This window comes from Akebia trifoliata, chromosome 1, assembly GCF_017979445.1.
Source record: "Akebia trifoliata isolate Shusen 1 chromosome 1, ASM1797944v1, whole genome shotgun sequence".
NCBI lineage: Eukaryota > Viridiplantae > Streptophyta > Magnoliopsida > Ranunculales > Lardizabalaceae > Akebia > Akebia trifoliata.
Genome location: NC_141375.1, coordinates 17104885 through 17124072, shown reverse-complemented (window position 1 = coordinate 17124072; position 19188 = coordinate 17104885). Strand labels below are relative to the sequence as shown.

Below are 19188 nucleotides of genomic sequence, written 5' to 3'. Positions count from 1 at the left end.
TCAAGTGGGGACATTTCAGTTTACATATTTTGGTTTACCATTAGGTGCACCTTGTAGGTGTAAGGCTATGTGGGACACAATGGTGGAAAAATGAGTACATGACTCCTCTCATGACAAACAAGGTACCTCTAAAAAAGGGGGAGGCTTACTCTTGTCAAAGTGTCTTGCCTAGCATCCTTGTTTATTTTCTGTCTCTTTTCTATATGCCCAGGAGTGTGGAGTTTAGGTTGGATAAATTTGTTTGAAATTTTTAGGCATGATAGGTTCAACAAGAGTAAGTTCCACTTGGTGAGTTGGAAAAAGGTGTTTTGTCTAGAGGTACAAGGCGGCCTTAGGATAAGAAGGCTTTGGGTTATGAATCAAGTGTTGTTAGGGAGGTTTGGAGAGGAAGGTGACAATTTGTGGACAAAAGTAGTGGAAGCCAAGTTTGGAGTTGATCATTTTAGGTGGGAAAACAGATGCTCGTGGGCTCCTTTTTGTTGTGGGGTTTGGAAAGGGATCCTCAAAGTTTTACTGGAGTTCTGCAAGCGCATTAGATTTTTTGTAGGGTCGAGGATAAGTATTTGGTTTTGGGAGGATATTTGTTGTCTTTGAAGATGGGGTGCCAATTATATCCTTTGTGAATCAAGAAGGCAGAGTGAGTGGGTGATGGAAGGGATTAGTGGTTAGGATCTTGGGTTTAGAAGGAATTTCAATGATTGAGAGGTGGATGAGGTGAAACTTTTGTTCAATCTTCTTATTGGAGTTACCTTATCTTTTGAAGCAGGGGATGGAAGAACATGGATTGGCATTTGTTCTAGAATCTTCTCTGTTAGTTATTTCTATGAATCTTTAGTGAGTCCCAACTAAGACAATTTAGATTAATAAGGTTCTCTCGAAAGTTGCCTACTTCATTTGGTGTGCATCTTTGGGTAAGATTCAAACTTAAAGTGTGTTTACTTTGTACGAGGGTTGAAGGGTCCGCAAATCACTTGTTCCTTTATTGTGCTTTCTTGCGACAATTCTGTAGTTTTTTCTTGAGTTTGTTTGACATGGAGGGTTGTTTCCCCACCTCAGATCTGGTGGGAGTCCATTTATGACTTGTTGGGAGATTTGGAAGGAGTGGAGTAACCGGTGTTTTGAAAGGAAGGGTGCGGAGTATCATCATTTCTTATATTTTGTGTAAAATTTTCGATGAGTTTAGGAGAGTGTTTTGTGATGAATTTATTGCTAGGTGGGATTGAGATTTTATTATCTGCATTGTTTAATTGTACTTTGTTTGCATCTTTAATTGGTCTTATCGATTACCTTTTGAATGAATTCTTGTGAAGCCCAGTCCGAAGTCCGAAGTCCGAAGTCCGAACCCGCCCGTAGCATACCAGTGGGAAGAGAAACACAGGTTTCTCCATCACAACCGTTGACAAAACGTTGTGTGTCCAACATCGTAGTATACTAAAATTTCCACTAAACAATACACGTTGCTTTCAAATCTGAGCTGTACAAAGCCCAAAGGAGGGCAATCCTTGCCGTCAGATACGGCACACAGTCATCCTGAAATAAATAATTAACAATATCAAGATTACCCAACTTCGCTTCTTTCATCCTGTGGTCTGGACCTTAGGGACGACAGTTCATCGCAGCTGACAATATCAGCTTCGTGTCTCTTTCTTCTTTTGTTCCACAGTACAGTGCCCTCTTGAAGTCGATAGAGAGAGAGAGAGTAGTTCTTGCAGATCTCTGTCTTTCATTCTCATTACTTCAGCAATGTCGGACGAGCCTTCTCTTACTCGTTGGTCATTTCAGGTATTAAATCTCCTCTTCAGCTCTATATGTGTTCTAATTAACCCCCTTTATTTTTTCTTGTTTATTCTCTTGATCTGGATCTTTTTTTGTGTCGAGATTTTTCATCCACAATCGTGAATTATTAGTGAATTTTGCCAATTAACCTTCGTTTTCTACTTAAATGTCGAGTTCGATCTTAGTTCTTGTTTCAATTTCAATTTCATTTTTTTTGATTTGTTTCCGTGAATCTTCACGGATTTTGGTTGTTTTCTATTGAAGAAAAAGGAAATTATGTCAGGACTCGGGAACAGTAAATTGATTTCAGTTTTGTTTAATTTATATTTTGAAGGATTTTAAGATGTTTTATGACTCAAAGTTTGGGAGAAAAAGAGAGCCCGAAGGGAAAAATGCGAAGGCACATGATGGTACTATGAATGGGAATTCTTCGAATGTGTCCGCCATTGGAACTACGAATGTTAGAAACACGTCCGACATGTCCATTTACGAGCAGTTTCAAAATCAGGTTGGTGGCATTAACTCATAGATCAGTGATGGCTTTACGACTTTTTCCCGAGAAGTATATTTAAAACTTTATCCTGTTTAATTTCAGGGGAGGAACTCAGCCCACACTAATGGAATTGCTTCTGAGAGATCTAATGAGAAACCGTATGATTGTTTTTCTATAATGTAGATAGCTGCATTGAGTATTTCATCGATGAATACCATTTGTGGACAGTATCTGATACATATGACCTAATTGCTAATATCATTTTATGACTCTGCGATATTTATCGATTCTTGGGCATTCAAGTTGTTTGATTAAATCCAAAAAATGAAATGTAGGATATCAGCAGTGCTTATAGAGTGTTTCATGTGTTCATAGGTCGTATAGCTTGAAAAGTCTAAAACTCAGAGTTAGTTGTATTTTTTTTTTTCTAGTTGTTTATGCAGCTTAGCAATGCTCAAAAGCCAAATTCATTTTGTAACCAGTGTTGTTCACATTCCTGATATTGAAATGGAAGTCAACTTTTGTTGAATATAGTTTTATATACCACTCACTCATAGATATTAACCTTTACTTTGGTGATTGTGGGTTCCTAACATCTCCCCTCATTATTGATATTTCCCCTTCATATTTTTGTGTAATTTGACCGACCTAGTTTAATGGAATCATCATCAAAGCATTATCGCAAAAGTTTGGGTTCCATTCAATTTTTCATAAAGCCACGCCTTCTGTTAATTCATTTATGTTTATGTCCGCTCTTACTTCCTCAATCCATGCTCTTTTTGGTCCTTCACTTGCACTTTTTTGATAGGTAAAGGGTTAGTACTTTTGCATGGTAAAATTGGGTTCAAGGGGATTTGAACATAGGACATGGTTTCAAGAGAAGGAAGTTTGTTTTTTATGACGCTTAAAATTTTATCTTGGAATGTCAGAGGTTTGAATGATTCGAGGAAGAGGGTGGTGATAAATTCTTTGGTCTACAGTTTGAAACCCCAGATTGTTACTCTCCAAGAATCAAAACTCAAGGAGGTGAAGCAGGAGATGATTAGGGAGCTTTGGGGCAGCAAGGATGTTGATTGGTGTTTAGTTCCTGCGATTGGGACTGCTGGGGGTATTGTAGTGATGTGGGACACAAGAAGTGTTGTAGTGGAGGACACATTGTTAGGTGCTTTCTCGGCCTCCATTCTGTGCGGGCTAGTGAACAATGATTTTTAGTGGGTGTTCTTAGGGGTTCATAGCCCTTCCAAAGACAAAGAAAGAGCTCAGTTTTGGGAAGAGTTAAGCGATGTGAATTCGAACTAGGGTAAGCCTTGGTGTCTCGAGGGGACTTCAATGTTATTCAATTTTCTTTTGAAAAGTTCGGAGGCTCTAGACTCTTGTTAAAAATGAGGAGGTTTGGATAGTTTGTTCAAATTAATGAGTTGGTAGATCTACCCTTGATTGGTAGGCAATTTACTTGCTCCAATAGCCATGAGTCTCTTATCTTGAATAAGTTTGATAGGATCTTAGTTTTGTCAAGTTGGGAAGTATTCTTTTCAAGGGTATCTCAAGAATCAATGTCAAATCTTGCTTCAGACCATTACCCAATTTTTTTCCAGATGGGGACGAGTGTTAGATGCCCAACTCTGCTCAGATTCGAAAATATGTGGTTGTTGCAAGATAATTTTAAGGAGTTAATTGAAAGTTGGCTGGCGAGGTTGAGCTTTAAGGAGAGACCGGAGGTAAAGTTTTGTTTGAAGTTAAATTGCATTAAAGAAAATCTAAAGGTGTGGAATAAGGAGGTTTTTGGGAGGATGAAAATGAGAAAAAAGGAAATTTTGTTTGAATTAGAAGGGTTAGATAGGGTGGAGGAATTGGGTCCTTTGTCTCCGGGGGTAAGTGGTAGAAGGGGGAAATTCAAGATGAGTACAAAACTATGGTGAATATGGAAGAAGTGTGTTGGTGGCAGAAATCAAGAATTTGGTGGTTAAAGAAGGGGATGGTCAGACCAAAGTTTGATGGTTTGCACTTTTATAGTAGCTCTATTTAGCAAAGGTTGTGGTTAGAGAGACCGTTTGAGGAAGAGGAAGTTTTGACATCTATATCAAGATTGTGTTCAGATAAGACGTCTAAGTTGGATGGGTTTACTTTAGGCTTCTTTAAGAAGTGTTGAGAAACAATTATGGGGGAGTTGATGACAGTTTTGTTAGATTTCTTTGAAAATGGTGTGCTAGATATTGGGTTGAATTGTTTGTTTTTCACTTAGGTTCCGAAAAAGGCGGGGGTGGAAGACATTGCAGATCTTAGACCAATTAGTCTGGTGGGCGCTACTTATAAAATCATCTCCAAGTTACTTGCAACAAGGATGAAAGTTGTTTTGCACAAGATCATTGATTTAAGCCAAGGGGCCTTTGTGAGTAAGAGACAAATCCTGGATGGAGTTCTTACAACTAATGAGCGTCTAGACTCGAGGTTAAAATCTCAAGTGTTTAGGTTAGTGTGCAATATAGATTTGAAGAAAGCTTACGATCATGTACATTGGAATTTTTTGAGGTATTTGTTGGGTCGCATGCGGTTTAGCATAAGTGAATTTATTGGGTAATGAGATGTGTTTCTTCCTCCTCTTTTTTCCATCTTTGTAAATGGTTCTCCGTAGGGTTTCTTCAAGAGCTCTTGGGGTTTACGTCATGGAGGCTCGCTTTCTCCCTTTTTGTTCCTGGTAGTGGTAGAGGCTTTTGGTAGAATGATTGGTAAAAAGGTAGTGAACGGGGACTTGGGGGGTTTTCACCCAAGTACATGAGGCCCTTTGGTTACCCAGTTGCAATTTGCGGATGATATGTTGGCCTTTTTGGATGCAGACATTGATCAAGTGAGGATTCTAGGTTGCTTATTTTGCTGCTTTGAAGTTGTAACTGGTTTGCTAATGAATTTACGAAAGAGTAAGGCCTTTCCAATGGGACAAGTGGTCGATGTGGTGCTTCTTGCAACTTCATTGGGGTTTCAAGCGGGTGTTCTCCCTTCTTATTTGGGCCTTCCTTTGGGAGCCCCTTATAAGAGCAAAAACATGTGGGAGCCCCTTATAAGAGCAAAAACATGTGGGAGCCTGTGGTTGAAAAAGTTTCTTGAAGATTAACCTCCTAGCAAGCAAATTATCTTTCTAAGGGTGGTAAGTTAACCTTGATCAAGAGCGCTTTTTTTAGCATCCCAGTTTACTTTTTTTCTTTGTGTTCGATCCCTAGAAGTGTGGAGTTGAGATTGGATAAGTTGTTTAGAGATTTTTTGTGGTACGACAAGAAAGGGAGAAGAAAACTTCATTTGGTTAGTTGGAGGAATGTTTGCACGGTAAAGAGTTTGGGGGGGACCTTGCTTTCAGGTAGTTGGATACTCTAAACGGGGATTTGCTAGGAAAGTGGTTTTGGAGTGGAAAGGGATAGGCTATGGCGGGAGGTGATAACGACTAAATTTGGGGAAGATCCTATGGGTTGGGAGAGTGGCGTTGCTAAAAATTTGCTTGGGTGTGGGGTGTGGAAGGGGGACAAAGTAAGGTTTTGGAAGGATGCTTGGTGTGGGGGAGGTCCTTTGAGGGATAGGTTTTTTATGTTGTATGCAATTTCAAGAAAAAGGAACCTTCCGGTTGCAAGCTTTCGAGTGTTTGATCGGGCTTCTATAACTTGGGATTTGGGGCTTAAAAGGTCGTTGAATGATTGGGAAGTGCCAGAGATCACGGAGTTGATGGGTTATCTTGATATAGTGTCAGGAATGCCGATGGAGGAAGACGTGAGATTTTGGGTTTCAAATAGTTAAGGCATGTTCTCGATCAAAGATTTATCCAAGGATCTCCTTAGACGCGGGGACGCTTCTTTCCCTCATGTTGTGGTTTGGGTCCTAGGGTTCCATCCAAGGTAGTTTTTTTGTTTGTTTGATCTATAGTGGGAAAGAATACAAACACCAGATTTGTTGAGAAGAAGGGGGTTCTGCAGCTTGAATGTTTGTTGTATGTGTATGTTAAGTGAGGAATCCTCCAATCATTTACTTTTGCATTGTGAGAAAGCCAATCAGGTGTGGGCGCATTCCTTCTCTTTGTTCGGGTGGATTGGTGTACTCTGGGCACAATTAAAGATCTTTATGGGGAGTGGATTCAATTAGGGATGAGCTTTCATCATGCCAAGAGGTTGTTGTGGAGCTTAACACCATCAGCGATTTTGTGGCGTATTTGGAAAGCTAGAAATGCTAGAATTTTCGAAGGATTTTCGCAATCAAATCAACAGTTGGTTCTTTCGATTCTTGCCATCTTATTCTATTGGTGCAAAATATTCAAAGAGTTTAAGGGGGTATTTTTTGAGACTTTTTGGTTCGGTGGGATAGTGTTTGTGACCTTCATGTTTCTTAGTTTGTTGATTGTTTTCTTTGCTATTCTTTTTGGGGTGGGTCGCCTCGACCTCCCCTTTCTTGTATTTCTTTTCCTTATCAATAAAAAAAAACATAGGACATGGGAATAACTCTCCACATGCCCCATGTCTTACCAACTTGGCTAAGTTGACACTTTTCATTGGTTTATAACCTAGGGCTACTCCTACATTTTCACGGATTCGTTCATTTCTAATCCTAACTTTCTTAGTTTTTCCAGTTATCCATTTCATCATCCCATCTCTGTGACCCTCAACCTATTGTCCATCTTAGCATCCCATCTCTATGATTCTCACTCTATGAACATATTGGATATTGATTGCCGAACATACAAGTCCATAAAACATGTCTTATTGTCATGTTATAAGATTTTCCTTTTAGTTTGATTGGATGCATCAGTCACATAGCATACCAAAAGCATACCTCTACTTTAACCAACCAACTCTAACTCTACGTACAATCCTCTCAATCTCTCCGTTTTATAAAGCATATAAGCAAAGTAACGAAAATAGCTTCTTTAGGTATTTCCTTGTCACAAATTTTCATTGACCTTTCCTCGTTATAGGTGTAACGCTCTAGGCCCACAATAGTATGATATTATCTACTTTGGGCCGAAGCTTGCACTGTTTTAAAACGCGTCGTACCATATAGGGTCTAGTTTGTCCTTATAGCCTAAACTCTGAATGTTCTCGTATACGATGTGAGACTAATCACACTCCATCAGCTCTTTCCACTTCTAGTCAATGGCGCACCTGCGAGGCTGTGACAATAGGTGCCACCAAGATTTAAATCTTGCGTTGAGGCAATGTTTCGGTTTGGAGAAAATCTGAGGGTGCCTAGACCGAAACATTTTGAGACATATGGAGACGAACGAGGGTAAAGGTTTTGTTCTGATCTTGGCCGGAACATTCCGAGACAGTATGGTACTTTAAACTATGGGTGCCACTACTAAAATTGCAATCCACATACACCATCTTAATTCTGCTTAAGTCCTCAGATCCAAACATCTTTTTTGAGTTATAGTTTTGTGTTTACTTCCTTTTTAGGCGTTGACACTGTAAAACACCGGAAATTTTGTTTTGCTGGCATTTGGGTCTTTGCAAGTACTTGGGTACCACCTCTGGAAAGTGGGTCCTATGCAAAATTTTACAAGTTCATTTGAAATAAAGAAATAAAGTCCAGCAATGTTTTGCCGCCATTTTTTTATCGTGCAAAGCTTTGCCACTGAGCTCTACGTTTGTGGGAATGAAAACCAGGGACTCTCTTTTTCTCTCTCATACAGATCTAATAGGTCTCACCCCCTCTATCATCTAAGCACTATTTTGCTTTGGTAAGCATTATTGACCAGCCATTGTCTGCACACCCCACCCTTTTGAACTCTCCTTCCTCTCTCAAATACACATACATTAGTGAATGGACACAATAAGGAAACAAGCCACAAAACTAAGGGAGCAGGTCACCAAGCAACAACAGGTGTATTATATCCATCATCCAACCTACTACTTCGATTTTATTCTTCAATTCTTAGATCCATTGTAACCTTTCTAACAAGCTGGCAACCATAACCAATGATAGCTATTCTCAAGGTCAACTGAGAATAGTGACTGCAAGAGTATTACTTGGAACTGCAGAAAAGTTTATAGTGGTAAAAGAAAGCGATGACTGATTAGTTTCTTGACAGTTTTCATAGTTTTGAGGGTTCATATAGCAGTTTGCAATCCCATGTCTTGCTTTCTTATATTAATTACAGGTTACTTCCCTTGCATTTGGTGGAAGTTGACATAGCTGCTCGCAGTAATATCATTAAAGAGAGAGGACTAGAAGGAAGATGAGAAAATAGGGGAAAATGAAGAATAGAATATGTGATACAAATTTCTTAAGTAGAATTTTGAAACTTAACCAGTTACATTCACTCTGGGCTTTGGAGTTAGGTTGTTATAGGTTGTAAGTTTATAAAGAAACCGTAGTTGTTTAGAAAGATTACATTTTAGTAAGGGAGCTCAAATTTAGTTTTTTAAGTTTTGAGTAGGATCAATGTTGTCAAATAGCATTTGTTACGCCATGCAATCAGCATATGCTGTGCACATAGTCGATCACATAGAAGCATATGTGGTTGCATAGCACAAATTTTTTGTGTTTTAAAAATGGAAAAATGAGGAACAAAATTTCACTTATTACTATAACTCTAGAAATTTTTTTTTGTAATATATTTTTTTAGTCAATTCCCTTATAATTTATTATATTTGCATGTTTAACAAGTATGTATGAATGCATAAACTAATTTTTTTGACGAAGAGCAGTGAAATCTTTCTATATTCTATAGATAAAATGGATACGATACAAATTTTATCATCAATTCTTTTTGTATCAAGGTTGAGATTGATAGATAAAAGGACAGAATTTAAAGAGAGTACGAGAGTAGAAGAGTGAAAAAATAGCTTAGAATGATGTAGGAATTTGGGAAGGAGGGGGGGTTGGGAATGGATATTTATCGGAGAAGATAGGTTAAAAAAGTTAACTTAGTGCTCCAATGGTCTAATTTTTTACCATTGTGGTAGTATGCGATCACATACTTATGTATGCAATGGCATAATGATCCAAAATCACTAAATTGTACTTATGCAATTTAGTGACCAAAAACAACATATATGATTGCTTATGACAACTATGAGTGAGATTTAGAAATCATCATCATCATCATTAAAGCCTTATCCCAAGGATTTGGAGTAAGCTAAATGAATTTTGTTCCTCCATTCTGATCCTGCTCGAGCCACTTCTTTTGTTAATGAAAGTGTGTTCATATCTGCTTTCACCATCTCAATCCATGTTCTTTTGGGTTTCTCTCTCTCTTAGAACCTTCGAATTGAATATTTATTCTAAATGGAGCTATAATCGGCTTTTGTTGAACATGTCCAAACCATTTTAGTTGACTTTCTCTTAGTTTATTGTCTATTGGTTCCACTCATCCATTTGGAACATATAAAACTATTGGTGTCTTTTAGTTTCATTTTGGTCACATGCAATTAAAGCCAATTACAACACCACTTAGAATGAATGTGCAGGTTGAAGGCTCTAAAAGGACGAGAGTAAGACCAAAAAGAACTTGGATTGAGGTATTGAGAAAGGATATGAACAAACTTGAATTGAAAAATATGTTTTTGAAAACCTTACTGTGATAAAGTTATTTTACTTGAGGGAGATTTTCTAATTGTGGTTATTGTAGTGTCATACTTTTCTTATTTAAGGTTTTCTTGTGTTTGTTTCTCCTTAAAGAGAGAGAACAGTTTGCCTACCTCATCCTAGCAACACTTTCTTTCAGTCTTGGTTATTTTTGAAACCATTAAAGCCCATGGGCCTAACTCATCTTGAAAATTGGCTTGCAAAGGGAGGGTTGCCCCGCTTTATACATTGCACAACCCAAGAGAACTAGGCGATGTGGGACTATGCTAACACTCCCCCTCAGTGCCAGGGCTGGAGGCACTTGGCTCTCCCCCTTCACACAAGGCTGGAGATACTAACCTGATGATAAAGCTCATGGGGTCTAACTCATCCTTGAAAACCGACTTACAAGGAGAGGGTTGCCCCCGCTTTATACATTACACAACTCAAGAATACCTAGGCGATGTGGGACTATGCTAACACTCCCCCTCAGAGCCAGGGTTGGAGGTCATGTGCTCACGTATCGTGGCCCAGTTCGACTCGTGACCCTCTTATATTCATTGTTGTGCCTTCCCCATGAGATAGGTCTTTTGGAGTAGTTGGTTGGTTAGCATGGTATTAGAGCGCTAGGTTCATGTAGGTCACGGGTTCGATCCTTTCCACCCTTATGGGTGAGGGGGGGTGTTCAGTGTATATTTTCCTCCACTCTCAAGTGTGTCATACCCCCAGTTAAGCCCCGTGATCCCTTTATATTCATATTTGCCCCCTTCTCCATCAAATCGGTCTTTTGGGGTAAATGGTTATCAACAAAAGCTAAATTGGGAGGGTTTGTTTCTATCCATCAAATTTGTAGCCTTGATTGAAGCTTCAGTGTGGTCCTGGGTCAAGAATCCAATGCAAATGCTACACCATGAGAATTAAAATTCCCAACATTGGTCCAAATGTTCGAAATCTTTTAAACAATGCTCTAATTCTCTATTTAGTTGCAAAATTTTCAATTGGAATGTTGAAAATCTTGAAATCTCCAACCTTGCTCGCCTTAGTTCAAAATTCATGCAAACATGTGACGATTCATTAATAGTTGTCCACAATTCCTTACCCTTCTCATTAACTTATCTTAATATATATGTACCATTGCAAGTTGTTACCTCATCTAGTTTCAGAAAAATGGTTGTGGTTAGTTTAATATTAACTTAATCAATCCATAAATACAAAGATAAATTTGTATGATGAGCAAGGTAACACTTTGGTCTAGGGAATAAGAATTTCAATGACATGAACTTATCTCAAATGGGTAAATGGTTGTGAAGGTTTCAAGAAGAACCTAACGGCTTATAGAATGGGAGTTGAAACTTTGAGTGGGAATGTTGCATTCTTGATCCTGCACCATGTGGTATGAACTGCTACGTGTCTGTCTAGTCAGGCCATCAAAATGCCATGTAGACAAATATAGTAAAACTGTGTGGTACACTATAGTAGGTGCCAAGTACTATTTAGCATTTGTGGACCATACAAAATCCGTAGCTCATTTATTGGGCTTGAATGGTGTGCGGGCAGGAAATAAAGGCTATGATGTTTGGTGATTGGGGAAGAGATCCACCATAGATTCCTTGCAATGTTATGGAACCCGTTCCACTACTGACAAAATTATCCATATAAGGTCAATTATAGAAATGAGCTAAGGATGTGCTAGATTTGGGCGAGTGGGTTGACATACTCTCCATGTGCCACCAAGTCTCAACATAAACTAATACTAATGAGGTTGGCATTGATAAGCCAAGACATCACGTGCACTTCTATAAACTATCTTCAAGGGTCATTTAAAGAGGGGAGACATTGCTTAGTGTGTCGGAGCTCCATTGAAAATATTTCTCATGCTATCCTTAATCCTTCCGTCGAATCCTTTCCTTCTTCCTTACATCATTGCTGATGTTTCTCTTTGTTTGACACAATAGTGACTGAACGGCTACCTACTTGGTTTAGGTAGAAACCTTACTCCCCTCACTCTGCCATCCACCAACGTGACATTCTTGTGCAAATGACATCTGGGTGCTCACATGCAAACAAGCTTGTGTATATGCTCACATGCGAATGATGGCTGACATGTACACTCACATGCACAATACCTCATCTGTACATCCTACAACAAATAAACCTCAATGATTGGGAGGTCGATTTTAAGTCCAGTTTGCTCCATGGTATTCAATGGCGTTTCCTTTTCTTTTTCTATGAAGGACAAGCGATTGTAGAGATGGAATCATGACGATAGTTTTGTAGTTTGTTTCTTTTATGCTGCCTCAATATGTTCTCCAGATTTCTGTTTACTGTGGAGATCCACGATCTCTTCTAAGATTGCCTTTTTTGTGTGTCTCCTTGTATAAGATTTTGACTTTTGACCACCTAATCAGTCTTGAAAAGAATACAGTATACTTTTGCTCCATGTGTAAGGCAAGTGGTGAGTCTATGGACCATCTGCTACATCATTGTGATTGGACTAGGGAGCTGTGCAGTTATATTTTCTCTTTTCTTACCTTTTTTGGATTAAGTCAAGATCTCTCGCAAGGTTTCTTTAGAATTGGCCCTCCTAGGCCTTTCGTTCTTGAGGTCTTGTGCTTTGGAGGCTCCTCCCTTATGCAACTTGGTGGAGCATATGGAAAGAGAGAAGCCACATAACGTATGATGGCAAGCAGGAGGAGGTGCTAGCTATTTCTAAGATCCAAAACTCTTTTGTGTAAGTTGTGTTTGGTGATTAAATGCAGAGGCTTTTTCTTTGATGATTCTGTATATAGTGGGATTATCTTGTTTTAGGGGAAGGTGGTTTTTATCGTCTTTCTTTTTCCTCAATAAGTCTTTTCAATCACTTAGGTTGTTGTACATTCTTGACACTTGTCCCTTTATATACAGTTATCTTTGTGAAAAAAGGGAACTGCTTTGTACATTTGGTAGATGGCACATGATAAGAACTTGTCTAAGAGAGAATGAGAAGGCCTTATGTTCTCCAATTCATCATTAGGTGCCAACAAATAAGCAGATGCAATGTGTATTGCTTCCATGGCACCATGCACCATGCTTGTAAGGTGTGCTGTCATATCTGGAGTGCTATGAGGGTGATTTGGAGACCATGATTAAGGAGAATCCTTGCAAGGTTCCTTTTCATTGTTGGGGGAAATGATGCCTCACCTTAGGAAGGGGGGCCTTCATACGGATTACATGGGAGGCAGCTGTTGACGAGTTGTTGGAACTGTTTTCTGCCCACCTGCTATGTCGATAAATAGCAGACCCCTATACCTACCGGGGTTTTCAAATGTACCCAGGATCTCTGCACTTAACCCTTAGCTCCACCCTTTTTCTCATCTTCTCCCTCTTTGATGCAATAATGAACAAATGACTATCGACTTGATTTAGGTAGGAGTCAGAGCCACCTCACTCCCGTCATCACTGATTCATTACTCTATACATTTGCATGAACAAACTACGTCCAGAAACCTCGAGAAGGAATGACAGTCCATAACATACACTCCTTTTTGGACACAGTTTGGTACTCATACGCCGGACACATGCTAGTACACTTTTTCAAACAATATAAGTTTAATCAAATATTTTGTCTTCAGCTATTATATACTCTTTCTTTTCTGTATACTTAGCATGAGGTAAGTATTCTCTCGATACATGGAGTAAATTGTATGGACAGGGCATTTTGGGTTTGCAGTGGTCAGCTTGCCCTGACACTTCTTATCTGTATTGGACATAGAAGCACATGTTTGTCTTTGTTACATAGCATTAAAGAAACTGGACAGTAATACCACTTTTTTTTTTTTTTTTTGATTGATACAATAGTTAGGACTGTTTTCTTTTGATATATCGGAGTTACCATCATTTTTGGTCCTGAGAAAGCACGGGATCATTGCTCCTCTGTCAGAAACTTGCTGATTGTGTATTTGCTTTTGCAGGCAGAAGTCGCTGCTTCCTTCTTTTGAGTCTGCTGAGATGCGTACCTTAGCAGAGAGTTTAAGTAGGTAAATGAGAACACCTACTACACAACAAAGACAATACCCAATTTCAGGTTTCATTGTTTTAATTTTCCTAGGGCCAAAGTGCAGTTTCATATCGCCTTTGCTTCTTCTACAGGGATATCATTCGTGGGAGTCCAGATGTGACTTGGGAGAGCATCAAGGGTTTAGAGAATGCAAAACGTCTTCTTAAGGAAGCAGTTGTTATGCCAATAAAGTATCCCAAGTAGGTCTCAATCAACACCTGATGGATCATTCATCATACCATAGAAACACTCATGAAGTTGTTTTGAGAATGTTTTCTTTAGCATTACTAACTAGTTAGCTGCACCCATAAGGAAAAACCAGTTAGCTGCAAAAAGAATGATGTCAATGCTTGTTTTCTATATACTTGTTACTGCATATTGTATTATTGACTGATCTTTGTCTTGGTCCGTGATCTTTCTTATGTGTTATTATTAACTTCTCTTGTACTCTATATTTTCACAAAAGAGTGGTACATTCACAAAAAAGATCTAAACTCCTTTGAATCGGTAATTGTTAGCTTCATCTCCTTTTATTTCTTAGTGGTAGATGCACATAGGATCCTCATGATGCTTAAGTACTGCCATTGCTAAAGTTCTTTCTATATATAGTTGGGAGGGGTGTGTGCAATGCACACGATGCCGAAGTAATGAAATTTCACATAAAATAATAGAGTTTTTATTTAGTAAATTGGTAACATGAACCATCTATATTGGTGTAATAAATTCCATTGTTTGTAATAAAAAAATTACTTTTCTAAGGGTATCCTAAGAATTTTAGACTATACTAAATAGGATTTTATAGTTTGGTAAAAATAGTTAGTTATGGATAAAATTGGAAAGAAATTTAGAATTTCTTTCTTTCTTTCCTTTGGACATCTTCTCTATTGTTCAATGTTGGTGGATCAAGCTCACTTAAGAGAATTTTTTTTGTGGAGCTTGATTCCTTTTGCAAATATGTTGGGGCATTTGGGCAGGGAACAAAATGGCTGGCTATTTGAAGGAATGGAGCACTCTCTTGGTGAACTTCTTATAATCTTCTTGTTGCATTTATATGTAAAGCTCACCGAGAGTTTAAAGGGGTGCTGTTTTAGGATTTTTTATTTGGCTGAGATTCGGTTTGTTTGGAGGCTATTTCTTCTTGAATAGTTGTAGTGTAGTTTCTCTGTATTTTCTTGGCAGGTTTTTTGACCTCCATTGCTTATCTATAAAAACATGGATGCCATTAGAAAAATATCTAAGTATCCAATTTTTTTTTGAAAACTAAAAGTATCCATTTTTGCTCTAAACAACTAGTGGATCTAAAATTTATCATTATTTTCAAGATTTTAAATCTCGTCTCAAAGTAATGTTTTTTATTGGGTGGGCCCACGTCTTTACTTAAGTGTAAGTGGGCCCCACATGCTTTTATAATATAAATAGAGAAGAGGGGCCGAACTAATTTTAGTTCGACCCTCTCTCCTTGTTTCTTCTCTCATTTTTTTTTTCGTGGATTGATTCTTGGTCTCTAACTTAGTATCAGAGCATTTCTACTCTTAGATTAATCCATTCCTCTTCGTCTTCCTCTTTTTCTTCTTGGTTTTCCAAACCCTAAGGCTTTGGTACAAAACACAACTTAGGAGTCTTCGTTTGCAGTTTTTTACACCTAGATGTGTATTTAGGTGTAGTTTCTAATTTGTTTATGGTATGTCGATGATTGTGAAGCTTGTGTTGCACTTTTGAACCCTCAAAATTCAGTTTTTATAACAAATCCTTGAATAATATTCTGTGAACAGTGCACATGAATAGTGTCGTGTGAACAATCTTGCATGAACAGTGCTGTGTGAACAGTACTGTGAATAGTATTTTCTCCAAAAAAAAGGGGTTTCAATCCCTAGAATGTGTATCTAGGACTTTGTTGGTGGTGGTGAGTTTTTGTGATAGTTTTTTGGGGTTTCGTGATCAGTTTTGGGAGCTTTACAGGCATATTTTCTGTGTTTGGTGGTGTTTAGATAATTTTTTGCATTTTTGGGATTTCTGATTTTGTCAAAAATCACAGCCTGAGCTTGTCATCTACCATTGCTGTCCTTTCATAGGTGTTCTCTACACCTATTGTTACTACTTTGACAGTGTTTTTGCTCACTGGTGTGTTAACATATTTTTTTTTGTTAGATCTCTTCGCTCTCCAGTTTTTAGCAATGGTGCTGTTTTTTTTCTCTATTGGGTTTCAGCGCATTTTTTGTGTGGATTATTGGTGCTGGTTGTTCTTGATTGTTGGATAGTTTCTCGATTTGCCTTTTAGTGCACATCGATGAATGTTCCCATGGTTTGTAATCGTGGTGGCCGTAATGGCACACGTGGTGGTCATTGTCATAGTGGTGATGGCTCTTTTCGTGGTATTGATAGATCCAGTTGGAAGTGCAACTATTGTGGAAAGACTAGGCATACAGAGGATTACTATTGGGACAAATGGGGATGTCCTGATTATGCCCACCAAGCATTTGTTGATATGTCCTCACCCTCTATTCCTCAGTCCTCTGCTCTCCAGACCATGGTTACAGATTCTGCATCTTAGGACAACATTAATGCTTAGCTCAGTTAGATCCTCTAGAAGTTGTCAGGTCTACCCTCTCCTTCATTTGCTCTCACCGCAATCATGGCCAATACAGGTAAATTTTCTTATGTAGTTGCTTAGTCCTCTTCATCTTGGGTTATTTATTTTGAAACTAGTGCTCATATGTATGGTATCTCCTCAATCATTTCTAATTTTCGCTCCTCTAAATCTCATATTGTCTTAGCTTATGGTTCTTCTTGACCGGTGCTTGGAACTGGTGATCTTCATTCCACCAATTCCATGACACTAACTTCTGGCTTATTTGCTCTTGAGTTTCCATTTAATCTTCTTTTTGTGAGTCAGCTAACAAAATCATTGCACTGTTCTATAATCTTTTCTCCTATCTCGTGTTTTTTAGGACTTCAGGACGAAGAGGGTAATTGGTTCTCGAGGGCATGAGCGTAATGGGTTGTATTTTCTACTGATGAAGGCTGATTGACTAAAAAGATCCTCCTATAACAACTTTGGTCAATAATTTACTTATTTCATTAATCTTCTCGACCCCCCTTGTTGTCTTTTTAATAAAATTATCTTTATCGCTCAAAAAAAATTCCTCAAGATTCATAATGAGTTTTTTTGGGCATTACATTCTCTCTCTTTTATATCCACCATAGGATAAATACAAAAAGCTCTTAACCTACATGATGTTTGACACAACCCAATTCACGCATGTCTCCGTCCTCTGTTTGCCTACCCTCTAGTCTTGGTGACCCATGAAGCACATCTACTAATCTCTAAGCTGAAGAGTAGGGATAAACCCATAAAGGGAAACTCAAAGATCATTCCTTGTTTTAGAAATTGCCTTGTCTGAAAGAACGAAGTCTGCCAACCATTAAATACTCTTCCTATCTTTGTTATCTTTGTGATAACAGAATGGGACTTCTCATGACACAAATGTTCAATAATGGGTACTAATTGTTGTTACTATTGTAAAAGTCAAAACTTTTGAGGTTAGCATTTCCCTTACGTGCCTGAATTTGTTAATACAATACTTTTATAACCTATGAGATATAGTGGAAAACATGTATAATATATACAAGGTGAATTTTCCTCTTATGTTCTTCTAGTTGAATTGTTTTGTTGATGTGAACTTGCTTTTCATGTCCTTGCATTTAGGGTTTTATCCATATATCTTATTTTCTTTCCCATTCGTACATACTACATTTATACAACTGAACAAATCACTGTAGCATGAATACGTGCAAACGAACATGCCTTTTGGTTGCCATTTCGTTCTGTTTTGTTTGACAATGCTCCCCAGCATGAGCCTAAACTGTTTGACAATGCTCCCGAGCACGAGCCTAAACTGTTTGACAATGCTCATTATCGTACGAGCTTAAACTACATGATACTCCTGACCCGCATGAGTTAAAACTGTGAACGGTCCACAAAAAAATAAAATTGATCTCGCTAGATTGAAAACCCGAGAGGGCGATCTAGGCAAAACTTAGAGCGTTATTCATCTGAACTACGTTATGGTTTGATCCCATTTTGGGTATATAGGCAGCCTGTAAAGTTACTTCAGGTTCAACCACATCAAAAAAATAATAATATACTTGTATAAGGAAAGAAGAAATTTTATTAATTTCAAATGAAATAAACAATGTTATGATTTCCTAAGTCCTATACAGTGAAAAAATAAAAAAAAAACAAAAAAAATAAGCTTAATGTAAAGAAGTAAGGTTCCAAAACTTCTTCTTCAAAGACTCTCTCTGCTTCACAAGCAGCTATTTCATCATCATCAATGATTGGAGCATTAGATAGGCGTGTACACTCCGTTTCAATAGTAAGTAGAGTCTCCTCGTCTTCCTGAACTTGAGTACTAAGAGACTCTTTAGAAGCAGCGACTTGTGGTAGCATTTCTTTGATTTGAGTCAACTCGATTTCTAACTCAACTTCTCGTTTAGTCAGTTCAACTTCTTTCTCTTCAACTTCAGTCAGTTGTGTACGTAAACTATCCACTGATTGACGTTTTACCTAAGCTTCCTGATCTAAGACAGATAGCTGAAGATCCCTATCATCTGCTGACAAAGATGATAAAGCCTTCTCTCGTCTTGAAAGATACGTTTCTACTCCAGCTATAAGCGATTCGAAGAAATTCGCAAAAGGCATAGGATCAGTTTTGAAAGCATCCTTAAGAGAAGAGATGATGGCAGGCATATGAAGTGATTGCCATTATCTTAGGTTGGAAAAGTCAATATTGAGCATCAACTCAACTCTAGATCGAAGGAATTCATCACGAGCTCTATGTAATGCTTGTTGAACACATAAGTCGATGTCATTATCATGCAAAGAAGCTTGTCGAGTTTGGGTAGAAACAGTAAGCATTCCACATGACTTCGGAGCAATCACAGATGAATTAACCAACTTATTAGAAGTAGATAACGCCAATGCGATAGGAGCCGTATGTGTAGTTGAAGTTGATGGAGTGCCACGAGAATTTTGACAAGGACATGAAGAAACCTCGTCCTCATCACTCTTTGAGGGATCTTCAGTATCAGCCAATTTCGAAAGTCCTCTACTAAGATGACTGACATTCCAAACATCTCCCATACCCGAGAAGGCAGGGAGGACTACAAAATCTTCTGAGGCGAACAAATCGGCAATGGAGTGAATATTGGTTGATGATTCTGCGGGAACAATTAAATAACAAAGGATTATGTATATATATATAAAACGTGAAATTTCTAAGAAAGGAAAAAAGTGTGTAAAATTACCTTTCCTAGGAGACACATCATTCTCAGCTTCAGC

General features: G+C 38.3%; 1 protein-coding gene across 1 annotated transcript in view; it reads left to right on the top strand.

The window, feature by feature from the left end:
* Window positions 1-1544: 1544 nt before the first annotated feature.
* The window catches only part of CCP1 (P-loop containing nucleoside triphosphate hydrolases superfamily protein), a 47842-nt gene continuing 30198 nt past the window's right edge, over window positions 1545-19188 (top strand). Inside the window, exons 1-5 of the mRNA XM_086440108.1 lie at window positions 1545-1782; window positions 2111-2284; window positions 2372-2427; window positions 13762-13827; window positions 13940-14047. Coding sequence (XP_086296234.1) covers window positions 1744-1782; window positions 2111-2284; window positions 2372-2427; window positions 13762-13827; window positions 13940-14047 — 443 coding nt within the window. The 5' untranslated portion in view covers window positions 1545-1743. The remainder of the gene's footprint in view (window positions 1783-2110; window positions 2285-2371; window positions 2428-13761; window positions 13828-13939; window positions 14048-19188) is intronic.